The sequence below is a fragment of the Cuculus canorus genome, chromosome 3, assembly GCF_017976375.1.
Source record: "Cuculus canorus isolate bCucCan1 chromosome 3, bCucCan1.pri, whole genome shotgun sequence".
Lineage (NCBI taxonomy): Eukaryota > Metazoa > Chordata > Aves > Cuculiformes > Cuculidae > Cuculus > Cuculus canorus.
In genome coordinates, this window is record NC_071403.1 from 105,024,935 (window position 1) to 105,046,676 (window position 21,742).

At 36.3% G+C, this 21,742-nt stretch overlaps 1 protein-coding gene across 1 annotated transcript in view; it reads left to right on the top strand.

Moving 5' to 3' along the window:
• The window catches only part of BABAM2 (BRISC and BRCA1 A complex member 2), a 173,380-nt gene that overhangs the window by 116,723 nt on the left and 34,915 nt on the right, over nucleotides 1-21,742 (top strand). The window contains exons 8-10 of the mRNA XM_054063781.1: nucleotides 16,523-16,622; nucleotides 18,602-18,672; nucleotides 20,076-20,158. Of these exons, the coding sequence (XP_053919756.1) occupies nucleotides 16,523-16,622; nucleotides 18,602-18,672; nucleotides 20,076-20,158 (254 nt within the window). The remainder of the gene's footprint in view (nucleotides 1-16,522; nucleotides 16,623-18,601; nucleotides 18,673-20,075; nucleotides 20,159-21,742) is intronic.

Here is a 21,742-nt window from a genome sequence, read left to right on the forward strand (position 1 = left end):
TAAGATTTCAAGTTAATCAGTGGGGTTGGTTTGGGGGCACGTTTTTCTGGAATTGCTACAGTTTTCTGCATAGTCTGAGGGTGAAGTCTTGGCTCCATTGCCACTGGTAAGTTCTGCCGAGGAGTTCGGTAGAATTGTAATTCCTCCTTAGACACTTGTGTGGTGGGAAACTGGTTATTTTTCAGTCTGACTTCCAAAGAAAATCAGCTTTCTTTCCCATAAAATTAGTATAATCATGTTGTCTGTGCGTACAGGTATCTGTAATTTCTGGGACTTTTTTGAGCCTGCTGGCAAATTTAAAAAAAAATTGTGGGTAGAGTGTAAGTCTTGAAAATACAAAGTTCCTATGAAAACAAGAGGCAGATTCTGTTACTGCTATCAGAAGGAAAGGCTGAAGCCCCTACGTGGCAGATTCTGTTACTGCTACCAGAAGGAAAGGCTGACGCCCCTATGTAACTGAGCTTTGTGAACAGAGAATCAATATGGGAGAAAGAAGTTATGAATATTTGAATCCCAAGAAGTGCTTCAGTCAGAATTCATGCCTTATTAAACATCAGACAGACACACACCCCCCCTCCTTGGTCAAAATTTTTATCCTGATATATTCTCTGATGTCTTACAAGGTATGAACACCTTTTGAAGCTTTTCCTTTGGAAAAAAAGCATTTATAACATCTTTCCTGTGTGGTTTCTCTGATGTTTAATAAGGAGTGAACTCATGCTGTGCTGTGGCTTTAACACGACTCAGGTAAAAAGTCAGTCTGATGCAGATAGAAGTCCATTGAAATCCAAACTTTGGTAGCTATGAAATTCCTGGTTATTTATGCTGTAAATGGTCCCAATATAAGCGAATTCATGTAGATAAACATTGACAGGCAGGTATTCTGGAATAAATTAAATACAGAGGTTACATCCTTGGAATATTATAGATAATATTTACACACATAAAACTTATGCAATATAAAGAAGTAATTCATCAACCTTTAGTAGGTCCATGTCTTGGTACGGCATTAACATTGATAACATTGCATTAGATAGTATACGTGCAGAAGAGGACTAAATTACTATTGATGTGGGAACTAAAACTTTGAAAGCTTCTATTCTTTGGGAGGTTTGTGGGGAAAAAGGCAGACTTGTTATGCATTTTGTATACGAATGTGTTCTGTGTATGAGGTTCATACAGATACAGATAGTAATATGGGTATGGTTGATACTTCATTTTATTGCAGATAAGGATTTACGTTTTCAAGGTTATGGCAACTAAAATCTGTATATAGTGCATTATATACAGTATACACAAATGCCAAGTTTGAACTGGCATATTTAAAGAAAAAGTATGAAATAAGAGCAGTTCTTGGATTTGCTGTCCTTTCTGACATCAGAATTAGATATTTTTTAAAGAACTCATCCCCTTATTGCTTTCTCTTTTCGGCAAGTAAACAATATATTAGGTACAATACTTCCAAATCCTATGGTTTTAAGCACATTATTATTTTAAACCAAAGTGGATAAGAATTTACATAACTAAATAAGGATCAAATATATCATTCCCTCATCTGCATTACAAAATGGCTGATTTTTTTATACCCTGTGGCTGATTCTTCATCTGAAGTGAAATTGGGCATGTCTAGTATCCTGGGACTGCATTTGCACTCTGAGCTTTTAGTGAAATACAGAAAATCTAAAAGAAAGAGATGAGTAAGATTTATCTGGTGTAAGTGTAATCTCTGCAATTTTTAAAGAAAACTAAATTTGACAAGTAGCCAAAGAAACACGAACTATGGTAGTAGTAATGCATATATAGTAGTAGCAGACCTCCAGGCATTTGGAAGAAAGAAGCCCAATGAACAGAGCCTAAACAGGAAGGTTTAGATTTAAATTCGGAACTGTATTTTGTTGTTCTTCTAGGGTCAGTTTGCTATTTTCTTTCTTATTCCAACTTTACAGCAGACCTAAAATCTTCATAAGCTAACACATTCATTATAATTCACTTAAAAACCCCAATGATGGCCTGTATGTTGAAGACAGGAAACAGGAGAAAAAGCAAAGAGCTTATGATTTCTGAGAGCTTCAGTCTTCGCAACAAAATAACAACCTAAGCATGTATAAGCCCCAAATCAGCTATTCCTGCCCTAGGGTTAGCAGGTAAACTAGAATTCTTAAATACTATTTATAGATTTAAATAACACTGAAGGTTTCATTTTTTACATTCTTTAGTGAATTAAAAAAAAAAAAAACTTTTGTGAGTGCCAAATCTTCATAATAAAAAAAGCTTTCTAAGTTGACTAGGTCTGAAATGATGCGCTTGTGTAATTACAGATGGACAGTGTAGACTGAGTACAATATGGTCTTTACATTTTGTAAAGTGAGAAAATGGGTAACCTGCCTTAGCAGCTAGCATCCAAGGGATTTTGGATAAACTGAAATCACTCAAATATATTAAACTTAACCTTGAAAGATGCTGAGGACCTCTTCTAGAAATTCTGGTCATACTCAGCTTCTGCAGTAGCTGTGAGTTCTATTTTGCTTTTATTAGCTTATGTTAGTATTCATTCCTTGACATAAATTGTATCACGGATTGTATGTGGATGGATTTGAAGTAGTCTCTGCACAATACACAAATTGTATTATGTGCTGTTAAAACATTTTACAACCTGCAGGGTGAAAGGTATTGTCACAAGATGTTGTACTACATGAGTGCTTTTATTTTTAAATAATCTTCTGATGTTCGGTGGGTATTTTTGTCACTCTTAGCTGCATTTCTCTTCTGGCTTGAAGAAGAATGTCAGATTTGCACTGGATGATGCCAAGGAAACATTAATTACAAGTTATTTCATGAGTTGTAGCCTTCTGAGTTAAACTGGAAGTATCAGGTGCTGCCATTTGTAAGCTATTTTTCATTTTGCAAGTGCTTTGCAGAAGTCAAGTGTTTTCTGTTTTTTTCTAGCATGACCTCAGTAAGTGTAAGTCTTCTATGTATTTCTCAAGCCTGCAAAGACTGGGAAACAATATCTGTGGCTGTTTCGTCTTAATTTACCCCATAAACTACTGGTGGAATTTGGTTAGATCACAGAATTTGTGGCTTCCAGTGCAGTGTAGTGGAAGACCATAACCTTTAAGCATACACATGGGAGGAAGAGATCTTGGAGAGGAAGCAATCAGTTTTAGTTTGTACAATTTAAATATATTACTGTAGCTTGGTTTGTACTTATGGTGATTTATCAAATGACACTAACATAACTTTGAAAGTTCATTATGCAAGTTGAAGATCACCAGTTGTGTCATTTACTAACAGAAATGGAGGTGGTGCGGAAAATTAGACTGTTTGGAAGCATAGCCTCTTTCTTGAAAACTTCAAAGAAATAAAACTTTAAAGAACCTCAAAGAAATAAAAGTACAAGGTATCTAAACATATACATGGATAACATATACATGGATTCCAACACTATGCTAGTAGTTGTTGTTGGTAGAAACAGCCAAATGCAATTAGAATCTAAACATTCTCCAACAAAGAATACAATATTGTCACCTTGGTAGACTAAGTATTAAAAACATATTCGTTTATGTAGCCATACAAGATAATTATAACAGCATTAGTAGCCACTACACTTATGATTTAATAAATTTAAAAAATTGTCCCATTTATTGTGTAATGGGTGAATAGTTGGTGATCATTGAAGTAATTTGAATGAAGGAAGAGTTCATTTAAATGTCAAAAGCTGAGATTTTTAAGAGGTCATTCGTACAATAGAGAAGTTTAAAAAAAAGGGAGAAAACTATTCATTTATGGAAGAACTTTATAAAAGGACACGTACAAATACTAGCAAGACATTGTAGTTTTAATCGGATTAAGTGATTATCATTTTGTAATCTAGAAGTCTCAATAAAATAATATTAACAGTTCAGTATCAGAAAGTTGGAGCAAACAAAGCATGAATATAATAGGATTTGTTATACAATTTATCTTGGTCAATAAATCTCTGTTGACCAGTGGTAGATCTTTGACTTGGAAATAAACCGTCATTGAGTGAATGGTTTCTTTTAAGTACTTATCATGTCCTGTGAATTTTAATTTTAGTTCAAATGTGCCTCGTTCAATTACTTGTTTCACCTTTTTAGTTATCCTTTTGGAGTGTTTCAAAGCCGTATTGGCTTTTCACTGGCATAGCGGATGCATTTGTGACCAGATATAAAAATTAGTTGGTGCTTTTGATTTTTGAAGGGATAGAAGGAAGAATGTGTTAGGAAAGAAAACAAAGAGAAAAATTGATTTCTAATATTTTAAGAGTGAGGTTCGTGCTATTTTGTGTTTTACCCTATTCCTCCATTATTCTTATTGAAAAATAGATTAGTGCTTGCGGCAGTGTAACATTTTCTTATTTTCTTTTTTTTACGTATCTATAGGACTCGGGAACCTGAATATAATTATTTCCAAGAAGAAAAGACTTAATTTAGGAAGCTCTTTTAGATGTCTAGTATCTTCAGTCTTATTAAAAAACAGAATATAAATGATTTAAAAGCTGACAAGCTATCTGAAAATGTCATTCTTCAACTAGAAAGGCTGGTTTATCAAAGCACCTGATACTTATTTGTAAATACATCTACTTGCAGATACCTTTTGGGCCACTCTGTTATCTAAGCATTCAACTTGCAAATGCACTCAAGACCTTAAACGTTAAGTAACATTAATCAAACCCTCAAAAGCTGATAAGATATACTAACAAAATGTTGGCATTTTTGTCTTTCGTTGGCTGTGTAAGTATTTGTGGTTTCTAAGGGAAAGAGGGCCCGCTTTAGAGGAAGCTTATGGGATGCAAGTGTGTACATTTGACTCAGGTGTGACTGATGTGTGTATGTGCACCATACACATTCGGAACCTGTTATGGCAAAAAGGGGAAACTGTGAAAAGAATTTTCACTCCAGTCTTTTTCTTGCAGCACATGCTGTAATGAAACTGCTCCGGGAACAAAGTCCAGGCATCACTAAAACCAAAAATCCTGTTAGTGCCTTTATTCACCTTTTGACCAACTGCACTCTGCTCTAAGTTGCAAAGTATGAAATTTCCCATTTCTTGTGCATGTATGGTGTCCCTGCTTTGATTTTAACAGTGAGGACCCATAGTTTTATTTTCTGCCTTTTCTTTTTTTTTTTTGTTTTAAAAGTCGACCTGTGTCTGCCTTTTAACAGAAGGAACCTTTGTTACCTCTGATGTAAACCAGGGTTTTAAAGCACCAATGTTATCTTCTGAGAATTATTCCCAGACTTCCCACCTACCAAAGGCTGCCTTTGTGCTGTGTGATGCATGGCTCTGCTTCCTTCTCTTTTGAAGAGAAAGTATTAGGATGAACATTGAAATATTTATGTTAATAGGAACAAAATACACTTGTCCAAATGCCTGTGGTTAAAATTCTGAAAGGGGCTGTAAAAAATATCCCAGCAGATTCCTATCTTCTTCTTAAACGAATAAGGGTTTAACATGGTTCTTATTAGCTTGTCAAACCACAGTGGCTGTGTTTACATGAAAAACTTATGTTCTCTTGCTTTGCGTCCACATGTGAACATGTTTGGCTTACATAAAACCTGAGCTCATGAGGCTTCTTGGAACATTTAGCAGGAGCACGAGACCAGACTTGTAGCATTTCACATCATTTATGAACATAAGGTAAAGCTAATTTCAAGTTCTGAGCAAGAATGCCTTTTAATCATGCTGGAAACACGTAGAAATCAGTGTCAGAGGCAGATCTATGAAAGAAAAACGTTTATCTCCTCTAACTTCCTGCTTTCCATGGACATTTCTTATTGATGACCCAAATGCTCAACTTCATATCCAGAAGTTTTCCAGCATGTTGCTCTCATTTAATTTCTGAAAGTTTTCTGCAAGATTTCTTATTTTTTCAGTACTTTGCTTTTTCTCGTTCTTATGTAAACTAATCAAATGTGATGCTGATGATGCGGGAGTCAGGATGTTTCTTGCATGAAATGTTTCTGCAGATAGAAGAGATCCACAAATTAGGATTAACTGTCTAGAAAATGGAAAAAATGTCATGATATGGAAGAAATCTACAACATAGTACTATTTTAGCACAGAGGCAAAAAGTGGCATGCTTACAAAATGACTGTTTCACTGGAAGTATTAGGCATTAAGCAATATCAGGAGAAGATTAACAATGAAGCACAATTACTGTAATTTGCCTAGTAGATTAGGGAACATAAATAAAATAAGGAACAATATTAGCAAGTGGAATTGCAAAATGTAGAAGGCTGCAAGTTATAGGAAATGACTGTTGTTGTCCAGAAAAAAAGTGAGAGCAGTAGGCAAGAGAGGCAATGAATTAGTACAGTTTTTTGAGACTCATTTTTCTGCTTCATCAAAAAGACACTGCTGGTTAGCTGGGCCTCTTACAAATACTAGAAAATTACCTGCTACGTGAGCGGTCGTAATAAAGTAAGCTGGAAGTTATTGAATGCATGCAGTAAGATTGATAAGAAATTATCGGTATGTAGTGCATATGTTTGTAAATATAACCAATACCATCTTAGAACAGTTATTATTTTATGTTACCTTTGTTATGGGTATATTCTGTCTTACAGTAAAATTCATATGGATTTGTGATAAATATTCTCTTCAATGGGATTGTTTGGGAAATTTCCATCACTAAAGCAGAATGAATTATAAAAATACAGATCAGTATCTTAAACGATGACAAGCTTTGTGTAACATACCACTCAGACTTCAGTGTAGAGGAATTTGCAGTGACACTCGCCATAAATAAATCCTCAATCCTTTGATTAATTTATTGAGTCCTACTGTTTCTGAGAATACTGCTCGCAGTGAACAAGTGCTCTAGTTTTCTTTTTCTTGTTTATGCAAAAGTTTATAATTCCCAGAACCTATCTTCACGCTACATGTAAGCCATTTTTAGTTCCTTTGAGTCAGTACTTCAGGTCAATACATTTTTCACTTGAAGCAAAAGAGCCAATGCCCCATATTTTGTTATTTGCTAGTTAGAAAACCTTCATATATTTGCACTTAAGGTGGTTATAAATATATCTGCAAAGCAGGTAATGCCATTTAAAGTATGTTTTGGAAGAGCATGAAATGGAAAAGTAAAATTTCAGATAAGAGACTCAACTTTTTCTTCCTCACAGTCAACGCAAAGGAGAAATGAAAATAGTGCATCATTTTAAACAAGTTCCTGGTTTTGTTTTGGTCATCTCAAATCAGTGCAGGATGAAAAAGTGTTGTAATTAGGTTACAATTCTCTTTCTTTAGTGAAAATTTTGTCCTGCCTTAGTTGTGACATGTCTGCAACCCCTTTCATACTTGCACTTCTTCCTGAAATCCATACCGAAGACAATCACAGTAGGTTAGGCTACAGAGATTTTCTCCTAGCATCTTGAATCAACTCTTTAATCTTCCCGTGCTGCTTTCTAAACTTCTTTAGGCATAAAAACAAAATAAGACTACATAGAATTCTTTTTCTTTTTTTTCCGTTTCTGCTCATGTTTTTTCTTATCTGTCTTTTTTTTTTTTTTTGGTTCAGCGATGGTTGCTGCTGTTCCATTTGTCTGAATTTCTTCCCCACAACTTCTGGTTGTTTGTTGGGGCATTTTGGTACCATTTCCTCATTGTATTTAATTCTGACTTGTGAAACTCTGACTTGTCTTCACTTCAGGTTCAGGTTTCTCTTAATTTTGTCACCAGATTCCCTTAAGAAATAAGCAAAATGCTTTGGAAATATATATTTCTCATGGTAAGTGTTTAAGACTTTAGTCTCCTTGATGCAATCTGCTCTTCATCCCCAGTTGTTCAATCTCTGCTTTTCAGTTCCTCACTACGTTGTGTTGTGGAGTGTGAAATATTGGACTATTTAAGTTCTTTGGAATAGGAACCATGACCTCCTGTTTAAAATCTGAGGCATCTAGCAACTTGTTCAGATCTTTTTATAACTATTTTCTTTAAATAATATTGTACTGACGGAGAATTAGTATTAGTAAGTAATACATACGTAAGTAATCTATTTTTTTGAGATCAGAAAAAGTGTCTTTAATTTCAGTTCTTTTGTAGTTTCTTGTGTATTTCTTATTATTATTTGCAACCTTTTCAAAACTTGAGTGACTGATCATGTTAAATTTGTAATATACCTTGTTGCTGGGGTTTTTTGGTAGAAAAATTCAGGGGGACTTAAGCATAGAAAGCAACCTTTGTGGGAATTTTTGAGCCTTACAAGAGTGAATCACACTCTTTATAGGTTGTGGAACTTTTCATATTCTCTTTTTGAACCTGTTTGTAATGTATTATGAAAAATAATTCTATCTATTAAGCATAAGGTGTTTTTTTAATACTTTGAATCAGTTTGAAATATACTGCTTTTATACTTGTCACTTTGATTTGATATTGTCAGAACGAATAAGTGATCAAAATTTGTGCTCTGTGCAGTGTTATGAAGTGTTATTTTTCACACCATTTAAGTTAACCTGTGTTTTAGGTGGCTGCACACATTGAAGCCTTGCTGATAATTTTTTTGCACTCACTTGAACCATTTGTGAAGTTTGGTCCTTGAGGAATGATGGAATTTTGAGAGGGCAGTAGATTCAGCTAAGCTGCCTGCCTGCCCAGGGTGTCTAGTGTAACCTTCAGATTAATTTATAAAAGTGAGTCTGCTTACCCAGTGACAAAAGCAGTGTGATAACTGTTGTAGGGAAAGCTGTTGTTGTACCATGTACTACCACTGCGTAACATGAAGTGTCAATTGAGGGTAATAAACATTATCCTCACATGGTTTTTTTCCTTCATAGAATGCAAGGCCTGAGGATGGTGGAGAACTCCCTTTTCCATTGCTGGCAGCCCAGATTTTTACTTGTCCAGCAAGTCAGTGGAAACGTTTTAGTCCTCTTTATACAGAATCTTTCTGCATATAAAGACCCATTAAGCAAAAGAAACATCCCTTCAGTCCTGATTTATCTGATGCAGAGGAAATACTAGAGTTTTCAGACTTGTGTACTATCAAGTAGTAGTAAGAATGTTTTATACTGCAAGAGTATCTGTTCTTCCTCCTTCCAGCTCTGAGCCTGACCAGTGAAGGGAAGAAAAGAAACATATTCTGATTTACTTACAGGGTTACCCATCTGTTCATCTCCTGCTTCTTGGTTTTTTCCCTCTAGGAAGAGGAAATTATATTTTCTATCTTACATTGTGTAAAGTAGGATAGTATAATATCATAGAATAGTGTGCTTTTTGGACAGTTTTACCTGCAACAGAATATAGAAGTCGGAATAACCCAAATAAATTTATTAGCATTTATGGGTGTCTTCATCCACAGCTTCTATGCTGTTTGATGAGTGCTGTTAAACTTCAGTGTACTTCAGTGTAAGCATCTGGATATTATGAATGGGCAAGCAGAGAAGCAGACTGGTTACAATAACTTGCTAGAACATATGAAGTCAGCGAAAGAGCTGCAGATAAAGCTCAGCAAGTCTGACTTGCAGTTTTCTGCGCAGTCTGGGGAACTAAAATACATTTTGGTTTTAGTATTTGTTTTTTACAGTGATTATTTCTTTATTTTTTCCGGTCACTAATCAGAAGGAGCTCAGAGGTGTTTATCTTGAACTTCTAGTAGGTCAAGGAAAAAGAATGGTATTATCCTTTTAGCTCTAATGGCAAGATTTTTTAGTCTGAGTTTGCTTAGGATTCTTTCTCTAAATAAGTACATTTGGCATAGTTTTCTCTCTAGGTCTATTTGTGATTGCATTTTTTTTCTGTATACCCAACAATGTATATCTGTTAGCTGAAAACACATTTCTATTTTCCTGATGTTGAAGTAGAAATAGTTATAAGTCAACATTTTTTCTTCAAAAATAGTAGAGGAGATTTTTTTCTTTGGATACACTTTACCTTGTAGTAGATTTGAGCTGCCAAGCAATATGTTAATTGTGTGTGCTTTAAATGGAGTATTACTAGAAAGGAGAGAAAACACTGTCAGAAACCTGGACTGACCAATTTTTCCGTAACAACAGTAATGTTCTGCTATTTTATTGTTAGGCTTTTTATTGCTGATTGAAGGTCTATCCTAAGGCTTCTGCCAAGCACCACATTATTCATGTGATAGGGGGGATTTGGTTATGGTCAAGCAAGTCTGAAAAATGGTAAACTGACAGCAAATCTGGGATCATGGTTGGTAAGGCAGCTTTTGTGGTCACGTGCTTTTATTTGATGTGGTTCCTCGTGCCTGCCATGCCAAGTGGTGTAATATACTAAAGTGATGAAACTGCAGAAGAAGGGGAAAAAAAAAAAGAATATTTACTTTAGCAACAAAGGAGAAAGAAAATGGGAAAGGAGATCAAAGCCCATAACATGAGTCTCAAAACAGGAAAAAAAGTGCAAAAAGAAGGTAATTTCTTTCCATATGCTTCAGGCTAGTATTACTTGTAGCCATCATGAGTAATAAACCCTTTAAATGTAGGTCTGCAGTATTCCTCAGTTTCAAAATAAGGCAGGTGAAAACTTATAGAGAGTTAAGAAGGGTATATCCTGTAAGTGCAAGGGCTATAGTCTGTAGAGTCTAAAGTCTACTTTGCATCACTAGGACATCGATTTGAACATGTTTTAACACTGGCCATACTAAGACAAAAGCCCTTAGTTATTTTAAACTGGTATAAAAAATCCTCCCAGGCAGAGACAAGTTTTTTGTTTATTTACATTTTCAAAGCTAGGCAAATCTTCAGCTTTACTGTTCACAATCATTGAAATTGTCATTTCCGTGTTTTATGTGGGTTTTGCAGAAAGAATACCTTGGATTTGGAACATCATTGTGTGCAATTGTTGTTATATACCACTTTCTTTGGGTATAAAGCTCTTTAATGCTAAGTTGACGCTGTATTCAGGGATAAGTAGGATCCTTTTTACAGTGCTGGACCTCTTTCCTAAATATACGTTTTTCACTCTTTCCTCCCTTGGAGCACAAATAGCTGCCATTCAGCAAGGTGCTTCTTTTTAAGAGTGTGAAACTTAGATGTTCTTTTCTTTGTGATACTTCTTTCAAAGAAAAGCTTATGGGATTTGGAGAGATGGAGAATGGTAACACGTAAAGGCAAGATATATATAGAGAGAGAGCAGAATACATATGCAGTGTTATGTGTGTATGGGTGCTTAACTGTAGTACTGCAACTTGTGTTAGCACATAATTTTATAAACTGTAATATTTTTACTCTCGCAGGACCCTGCAAGATGTAGGGGATAGTCTGAAATAATTCTTGTTTTTCAGACTCGTTTTCTAGCAATGTGGAGAAACCTGCATTTTTCTGCTCCTAGAAGCAAAATGAATTGCAGGGAAGAGAAGGGGTGAATGGAAAAAGTTTAGGGGAAGTGGACAGGCCAAAGAGAGCATGAGGAGAATGGTAGAGAAGAGGGTAGGGTAGGGTAGGGTAGGGTAGGGTAGGGTAGGGTAGGGTAGGGTAGGGTAGGGTAGGGTAGGGAAGGGAAGGGAAGGGTAGGGAAGGGAGTAGGAGCATCTTCCTTTGTGCCTCTAAGTCGGCCTTGCCAAATCACCCAGGCTTCTGAGCTTAGGACTTGGAAGCACTCTTCATCTTCACTAGTGAAGTAATGTTTTGAAGGAAGGGAAAATAACTGTTTTTTTACACATAAATACTCCAGAACAAAACCAATCAGTTCTGTAAACCTGTGAATTGATATTACACCTTTCTTTAAAAAAACAAAACAAAACACATCATTTCTTGAGAAAGACATTTCAATGTAATTATAAGCTATCAAGAATGGGAAAGAATTTTGCATTTTGTATGCAGGCTAAATAGATCCATTGAGAGGCAGACAGAGTAAGTCACTTGGAATGCACCAGTCAACAGCAGAAATGTAAACACACTCCAGCTATGCTCTCTGCGCTTGTATTTCAGTGTGTCACAGAGCAAAACTGCTGTTAATGCAGGCTGACTGCTGCTCTTGTTGAATATAGTAGTGAGTTCCTGACAAAATCCAGTTTAATTCACAGACTGTGGATCAGAACCGCATTATGTCTGACACTCGGGAAACCCAGGAAGACAGGAAATTGCTGCAAAGGGGTCTCTAGTCTATCTTAAAATGAAGTGTATGGAGTTGGTTTGGAAAGCTGAGTAGGTTTAGAGTAGCAGCAAGTGAATAAAGTGCTGAAGCCAACAGATTGTTATCTCTGTGTTCCAAAGTGTTTATGGAACCTTATCTCATAGATAGGTATATGTATCATGTATTTATCTTCATCCAGTACCAGTCCTAATGAAATACCATCCACTAAGACTGTTGCTTTTTTGAATTAAGATAATGATAGAAAGTCGCTATCAGAATCTGTTAGAATCTTAGCTTATTTAAAGTAGAAGGTTACTGGAAAATAATTGTATAAAAAATCATAGAATCATGGAAAGGATTGAGTTGGGTTGGGTTGGAAGAGCTTAAAGATCACCCAGTTCCAACCCCTCTGCCGTGGGCAGGGACACCTTGCACTAGATCAAGACCCCATCCAACCTGGCCTTGAACACCTCTAGGGCTGGGGCATCTGCAGCTTCCCTGGGCAACCTGTGCCAGTGCCTCACCACCCTCATCGTGAAGAATTTCTTCCTAATATCTAATCTAAATCTTCCCCCCTCCAATTTATAGCCATTCCCCCTCCTCCTATCACTGCATGCCTTGGTAAAAAGTTTCTCCCCAGCTTTCTCGTAGCCCCCCTTCAGGTACTGTAAGGTCTCCTTAGAGCCTTCTCTTCTCCAGGCTGAACAACCCCAATTCTCTCAACCCGTCCTTATGGCAGAGGTGCTCCAGCCCTCTGATCATCCTTGTAGGCCTCCTCTGGACCCATTCCAACAGCTCAATATCCTTCTTATGTTGAGAATTCCAGAACTGGACACAATACTCCAGGTGGGGTCTCATGAAAGTGGAGTAGAGCAGAGTAATTACTCTGTGTTTAAAAACAAAATAACTTCCTTATCGTACCTCTTAGTGGGTTTTTGTTTGGGTTTTTTTGTAAAATGTAAAATTCTTGGTAAAATGAATATCACCAAACCAAACCTGTGACAGTTGTTTTTATTCCTGGAAATAAAAATATGTTTTTTATTGTGAGGTGTGTAAAACAGTGATACAAAGAAGGAAAGCTTAATCACAGATGTATGCAAGATCTGTGCTCCAAGAGGCGCAGCTGTCTGGAAAGCAGATCTGACATGAAGGAATCTTTAGATTGTGCTGGTGAAATAGCTTGGCAAATAGAACGTTCTTGACTAGAAAAGGCTTCTTATGGCATATTTTTGTCTTAACACATTTTCTTTTAATTGTGCTTTGAGGGACCTTGAAAGCAGCATCAGATACTGAGCTGCATGCTGAAATTCCCTTGCCTAATTTTCTCCATTTTACATATTCCCTTACACCTTTTACAGGTCTTTCTTACTTGACATTGAGTAAATCACTTCTTTCTTCAGCTGCAGGTTTATTACAGGGTCAAATGAATTATTATACACTTTTGCCCTGTCTCATGATTGTGAGGTACTGCAAGTGTGTTTCTTTGCCGCATCAGAGACATAACATAGCATAGTGAAATCAAGCTCTGAGCAATAGCTTCCTTGTGTGTTTAAAAATAAAAGATAAGTATCAGTTTCATAAAGCAGATGAACTTTAATTGCTGAATGTTTATAGAAAGTTTTGAGATGGTCAGAAGCAAGGTCCTGTGCGAATGCAGTATTTTATTACAATATTTAATAAGTAGATTTTCTGACCCAATAGAGGGAACAAAGATGCCTGTCCACCCTTAATTTTCCATACGCATAATTATTCCTACAGAACATCAATTACATATTATGCAGCTTTATTCTTTTTACAGAGGCTAAATATATGAGTAATTCCAGCCTTCTTTTTGTGGAGGGACCTATTTCTCAGAAACCACACCTTGTAGCAGTCAGTTTTTCATTTGAGAAGGGTGGAATTCCCATTTATGTCCACAAGTTTTTATGGACTGACTCCTTTCAAAAGATAGATACAGGTAAAATGGGAAGACCTTATTCACAAATCATAATATTTCAGTCTAGAAGATGCGTTGGAAGCTGATGATATAGGAGTGAAGCTTTTTTACATATGAAATCTGTTAGAGATTACCCCTGATTTAATGCCTGCTATTGTAACTGAGAGAGGAGCCTATAATTCTTGTTGTAGTCATCTGAGTGTCTCCAGTGGTATCTGCATGTGGAGGGGGAACTTGGACTTGGTTGCAAATGGATCATAGAATCATAGAAGACTAAAATTGTTTGATTGGAAAAGACCTTTGAGATCATCGAGTCCAACCGTACCTGTCCAAAAAGGAGGCAAGGCAGGATGCAAAACAGACAGTACCATTTGCTCTGTGTATGAAATTGGAGGCTTTTATAGATGTATCTACACAAACATTTAAGGAGTACAATAAACTGAAAGCGAGGGCCTAAAAGTGAGGTTCACAACCCAGTTGTAACATACTAGAAGGAATAAATTTTTCATTCTCCAACACTAAAGACTGATGGACCCAGTATACTTCCAATTTCCTAAGAGCAAACTACTGTTCCAACTTAGTAAAGTCGTGCTTCACTGTTTTTGACATCCACAAGTAGCCAAATTATATTCCCACGTGAGTAATTTTAGTAAGGGGGTATCAACAAGGAAACTGAATTCTGCTTTAAAGAGAAAAAATCCTCTTCAAGTCTTACTTCTGCTGGAAAAGTTTGTTGGTTTTTTTTTAATGTAGCTGTGGTGTACTCAGGACCTTTTTATTCTTTTCTTCATTGCATATGCAAAATCCAGACCTGCAGAACCGTTCCATGTGGTGAACAGTCTGCTGAACCCAGACTGTTTTGCCAGAGTAGCAGATTTCCATATACCTCTTTATGAGTTTGGGTTTTTTTGATTTCGGTAGGCTCTATTCCTTCAAAGGGATGTACGACTGTAAACCTTTATACCTACCAAGGTGCTCTCTTATCAAGTACTGAGTAAAATACAAGGGCAGGTCTCACTGGAGAATAAGAGCCTTATTTTGCAGTGAAAAACTTTCTTTCCAGCCAGTTAAATCTTTCATGGAAACAACACATAAACAGGAGGCCACAAAGCAACTTAGCTTTTGAAGCTTTTTAATTTTACCCAACAAGGTTCTGGATGTTTAGTGGTTGGTGTAAGCCACAGTGTGTAGCGCAAAGTTATCTCTCTTTTGATTGGTAAAAGAGTATAAGAAAGATTTAGGTCAGTACTGCTAAAAGACAGTAGCATGGACTTTAGCTGGTTATTGTCTTATACAAACTATTTTAAATAAAAACTGCAAGATCTTTCTAGACCAAAGAAGCCATTATCTTTAGCAATAGCAGATATGTTTCAATGTTCTGTGCTATGATGAAGGCAATTGATTAAGGTACCTAACTATATCTCCGAAGTGATCTTATTTCTGTTGATTCCTATTACTCAGACTTCCAGTCTGTGCATGGACAGAGTTAATATCTTTCTTTGTATTATTTCCTTCTAGTGATGATGAAAACCATAGAATCAGGGAAAATAATCATAAAACAGTGCAGATTGGGGAGAACCTCTGGAGGTTATTTGGTTAAGCCCCTGCTCAGAGCTAGCTTAAATCGGCATGTTTGTGGCAGTAGTTCAGCTGAGCTTTGAGCACCTCTAAGGACAGAGATTCCTCAGCCCCTCTCAGCTTATCTTCCAGTAATTGGTTACTCTTATTGTGAAAATATTTTTCCTAGCAGCTAACAAGAACTTCCTTTGCTGCAACATGTCTGCATTGCCTTTCATCCTTTCACTGTGCTCTTTGGAGAAGACTTGGGCTCCATATTCTCTATATGTTTTCCATTAAATAAATTGGAGGCATCAGTATGCGTTTAGTAAAAATAAGCCTTCAACTCCCCTCTTCAATATCCCATCCTTCCCAGTGTTTTCTTTAAGACTAAGCAAACCCATTTCTTTCAGCATCCCCACTTACATCGTGTGCCTAATAATCGTTCTGATGCACTGACCCTATCATCTCGTGGATTAACATCTATGTTGTATTGAGAGGCCCAAAACTGGAGTGGATGGCATGACTGACATTTGCATCTGGCCATCTATTACTCCTTAGTCCAAATAATTTTGCTTATTGTTAGGTGGTTTCACTGAAGTTGGCATTTTGAATAACTCAAGACTCAAAGCCCTCTCTTCCTGCAATAAAGAGATGTCTTTACTACAATGCTCCACATATTATTGATGAGGGCTAAGAAACAAAACTGTTTACAATGAAAAAGTGATTTTCTGCAAGAATGCTTTGCATTAGTGATACTCTTGATTAAAGTAGTTTAATTACATTGGGTTGTGGTATAAGCTGTTTTTTATAAATAGTGTCACTCAGTATGTTTTATATCGCCACAGCATAGAAAACATTTCTTCATCATGACCCTCTGACTTTAAGCATGGGGAAAGAGAACAGTGTAGGTATCACTTTCAAATCCGAGGGACTGTATGTGTAATGTACTGTTGAATTAACGTCTGTTTCTAGTGCACTTGGAGGATCATCTGCCCTTCACATCCCAGCCTTTCCTGGTGGAGGTTGTCTTATCGACTATGTACCCCAAGTATGCCAGCTGCTAACAAACAAGGTAAGTTAGTAGAGAACTCAGTTTTCCTTTCCCTATGTGCTGTACTGGATTGTAGTAACACATTATAGCTTTTCCATACACATGGTTCTTCTGCCAGGTAGTCCAAGCAGGGCATACTTAAAGTGAACTACACGAAAATACCTTCTTGGTAAGAGTTGTGCACTTACAAGGTAGATTAAATGTAATTACTTTTTTAGGTAAACAAGCATGTTTGACATCAGATCCAAGAGTGGATTTTTCTTACTGTGACATGTTATGATTTAAGTTAAAACGTTATTGTATTGTACGACATCGCATTGTAGCGTACTATTTTGCTAGTAAATACAAATGTGTAGTTTGCATATTATTTTTCCAGTTGGAGGATACCTGAATTCGCATACCATAGTCATCCTTGTAGGTTGGAGTACTTTCAGTGATTTTGTACTCAAATGTTTCATCTAGAAGAACTGAATCAGCAGTCTACTGGCATGTTTATACAGTAATAGCTACTTAAAGTTGCTGAAAAGGTTGTGTTCTGGTTAGCTTACTGTTTAAACAAAAAAGAGTAAGTATAGTATTTTGAAAGCTTCTGCAATATTGAAGTGCAATTTTAAAAAGAAAGCTTAGGGGCCGTCATCTAGTAATCTGCCTATTATGGACCCCGTATTTGTATATTATTTTTAACTTCATTTGTCCAAATGAGGAAAATAAATTTCTCTTTTAGAAAAAGTTCTTCAAAATGTGTTACCATAATTATACTGGAGTCTATCTTTAGATAGTTGTTTTTGTTGTGGTTTTCTGTTAAAATTACTTTCTGTTTTTAAAATCTGCAAGCACACAGGGCTGTTTTTATCCTTTCTTAAACAAAGTCCCTTAAGCAAACTTATCATATGTTTTCCTTTTCCCAGAATAACATTTCAGAACCCACACAAGGCCTTCAAAATAATTGTATTTTTTAATAAAATTAACTAAGTCGCAATTTATAAACGGAGTTTAAATTTAAGGGGTATAAGATAGCTCTCAGCAATGATTGTATAAAGCCTTTTTCAAAAAATTTAGGAAAGCACTTGCCAGCCAAGTATTACCATGGCCAAGCAAAATATTCTTACCGTTCTTTTCGTGTTCAGTGAGGAAAAAGGGTTTTTAAAATGTTAGTTTTCATTCTGGAAAGGAAAGGGGTTTACGTGAAGAATCACGTCCATGGAACCATACCGTAAGTACTTGAAGTAACCCGTTGTAAACCTGGTGCTACTTCAGCCTGACAACATGTTCATTGTTTCTGCTATGGGTCAAACCCTGTTCACGCTGTTCTACTAAGTAACCCCATTCAAGTCAATAAGAAAACATACATGGTGAGAGAATTTTGCTTTAATACTTCCAAGATTAGTGCTGTTGGATCTTGTCTATGCCAGGATGGATGGCTTTCAAAACCCAGAATGCCTCGGAATTTGATGCGCACTGTTGAGTAGGTGGCTCCCTGAGTCAGCATGAAACCACTGAGAGAGCTTAGCGTTAAGAATGTTATTTTGTTGGAGGTGCAGTCTTCAGAAAACACCCGAGATCAGTTGTGAAATATACTTTTTTTTTTCCTTTTACAACCAGAATGTTATTTTGACACTTAACCAACTGTCAGTTCAGGTAATTATGATTTGTCTATCATGGCTGCCTGTTCAAACTTCAGCAAGGCAAGGTTGTGCTTTTCTTCAGTCTGTGTCTTGCGTAATTAAACAACACTTCAGTACTTTGTGAAATACTAAGTTTCACTTAGAAGTGAGTGAAGAGGTTTCCTTACGAGATCTTTTGAGTGCAAGATCTACCGTTTGTTTCAAATGTGTTTTAGGATTCTCTGGGGAAATCATGCAAGCTAAACGTAGGATTCAGAACTACTACCGTGTCAAACATAAATCTTCCTTGACAAGGAATATATGACGAATTGGGAGAATTGGCCTTTTTTATCTTTTTAAAGCTTTGGATTTGTTTGTTTCTTTTTTTTTTTTAAGGTACAATATGTTATTCAGGGTTACCATAAGAGAAGAGAGTATATTGCAGCTTTCCTGAGTCACTTTGGAACGTAAGTTTTCTTTTGATGCATTATTTTCTGTAGTACAGGGGAAAGTGTTGTTTTCTGCACATGGTCTTTGGTTGCGTGACTGCTGTCCACTGGGTGAGATGAAATCCAGTCACTTTTCACAGAATGATGTATATAGATTGTCTCTCTGTAGCTGTACTGGAATGAAGTTCAGTGTTCACTTCTTTGCCAGTTGCTGATCTGATTTTGCTAGAAAATAGCAGATTACGGTAAAGTGACGGTAAGGATTTTCTCCTCATGCAAAAGAAACATGCTTATTTCAGAATAAATGACTGCAGGGGTCTTACAGTAGTAGGCAGTGACTGAGGTGGAAGGATGGGGAAGTAGGCACCGTTCCAAACCTTACAGGAGCCGGAAACCACTGCTTAGCATCAAGGCAGACTGGGAGACCAGCTACTCCCACCACCAAGTGGAATCTTGGTTTGCGAGAGAAAAGGCTGTCAGGTCATGTGTGAATTCCTGCAGTTCAAAGGTCCGTGGCCTGGCATGGTGACACATTAGCTTTATAAATAACTCATATAGGGTACCTAGGCGTGGTGGTTTCCCACCTTAAGTCCTGACTTGTGTGAGAGTCCGGCAGAACAACGTGACAGTGGTTGCCTGACCAGCAGTACATTGCCTCGTTGCGAGGAGGGCATTTCTGCTTCCAAGTGGTGATGCCAAATGGCATGCATATTTGAGATCCCTTCAAATCTCAGATCTTTCAAGTAAGGCTAGGAAAACAGGTGGCTTCTAGCATGCACCCACATTTTATACAATTTTAGATAGATAACAATGACTTGACTTGGACATACAAGTTGATAGGGAGTCAATGCAAGCACATTCCTTATGAAAACAGGATATTTCTTTTTCTTCTGAGAAAACTGAAGTACAGAAGAGGCCCCAGTGTGCCTATGATTTTATTTAACTTGCCAAGTGGTTCATGAATCCTGATACTGCTTAAGACTTTTAGCCAATACTGACTCCTGATGCTCCTGAAACTTTTAATCTGTCTACTGAACAAGTCTTCCATATTTTATTTTTTGTATGCTCTTCTGAGTATTCAAATTTAAACTCTTCTCAGCCTGCACGTTTTCAGTTTTACTCTATCACTTACAACAAAGTAAACAAATTGTCTTAATATGAGTAACTTCCAGGGAATTTATATGTATATTCCAATACCACAGCATAAATAAGATTATTATTAAGATTAAAAGTTTGATCTCATTTTCATTTAGCTAGAAAATTGTAACTGTTAATAAATAAAGCATATACTAGAAATTTCTGAACAAATTAAAAAAAAAACCCTATCATTGTATTACAGAATTTACATGTTTATTGTACAGTACTAGAATGAATCACAGGTAAAAATTGTATTCGTTTTTTTGTATTTTTTTTGTTGATAGTGGTGTGGTGGAGTATGATGCAGAAGGCTTCACAAAGCTTACTCTCTTGCTGATGTGGAAAGACTTTTGCTTCCTTGTTCACAGTGAGTAACTCTTTGCCTCGGGCATAAGTGTCTACTCTCTTGAAGATAAAAGTTCAAAAGGGAAAAAAATACAATTACAGGAAACAACTTAAAGTTTTAGCTATTTTTATCCGGTGATTAATGCATTTTTGATGGAACTATGACACTTTGAAAACACAAAATCCTGATTGTACTTGGAAAAGGGTAGAGGATCCACACTGATAGCGTGCTGCTGCCTGCTTTACAGAATGCCAAAAGCATCGAGGAGGGTTTTCTGGTAATCTCACTCAAGATTATGTTCAAAGTTAGAACTCATCCTTTCAAAAGTGTCAATAATGAGGACCGATGCTATACATAACTTGGGAAAACCTAAAATGATCTGTAATTGCCAAGCATTAATGCATTGATAGTAATAATAAAGAAACTGTAGTGTAGGGAAAATGTATTGACTGAGACATAATACTGCACTGTTGTTAGGAGCCAGAAGTTATTCCTAGACTGAAATGGTGTAGGCAAATCTGTCTAACAGTTTGCTATGCTATGTAGCTAGTTTGGCTGTCATTTTACATTTTTAAATCAAGCTTGCATTACTTTTAAAAAGAAATTCTTAATTAAACAAATATATGGGAATTACTTCCTATAGAAATTAGTAAGTATGGCTTTGTAACTGCCTTATATGTGTTAACTTTAGAAGCAATTATTATTTTTCCCTATTGTAAGACAAAATTCACAAGTTATCAAAGGTATTTTGGTTTGGAGATATTCAGTCATATTACTCTTTATTTTTGATTGTTACACTTCTCATCTTTGTTTAAAATAATTATAGTGCAATCTGGGCAGCTGAAACATTGGTGTTTGTTAACACTGTAGCACTCAGGTTTCAGATTATGTCATTTTTGACTGTGGCTAGCTTTTCACGTGGAAAAACAATAACGTCTTAATGACATAATAGAAATTTGTTCCAGAGTTTTTAAAGCAAGAAATGAGGATTAGCACTACTTAGAGAAGTTTTTCACCTTGTGTTCTATTTGAGTTCATAAAAAAGTGGTCTCTCTGATCCCTTTCTTTTTTGTTGCCTAAGATTTCCAGACAGTAATGACTGTAAGAGGTCTAGAAAACTCAAACCTGAAATAAAAAGAATTTCATCATATTAGTATGATTTATGTTGTGGAGAAAAAGACATAGAACTGATTTTTTGTGAAAAATTGTCCTTATTCCATCTTTATGTACTCTCCAGCTGCAATTGAGAATTGTTCACTGGGCGATTGTCTTCCATGAGATGATGCTTCTTTATGTACAACCTTCTTGAAGATTTCCTGCATTTCTTATTCCCCAATATGTTTGGATTAATTTTGTCATTGTCAAAATTCCTGTGGATTTGATTTTTGCTGTGGGGTAATATAACTTAATGGATGTTGAAGCAGTTAGATTTCAGGGGAATCAAAATTCAAATTTCTGTTAAATAACAGAGTAGATTTTAACTGTGTAATATACAGAGCGCTCAATTTAACTAACACGAAAGCTACAATTATAACTGAATAATTTATCACTATGTATTAACCCTGTGGCCTTAGAAATCAAGCAGTGGCTTAGCTATGTAAGCCA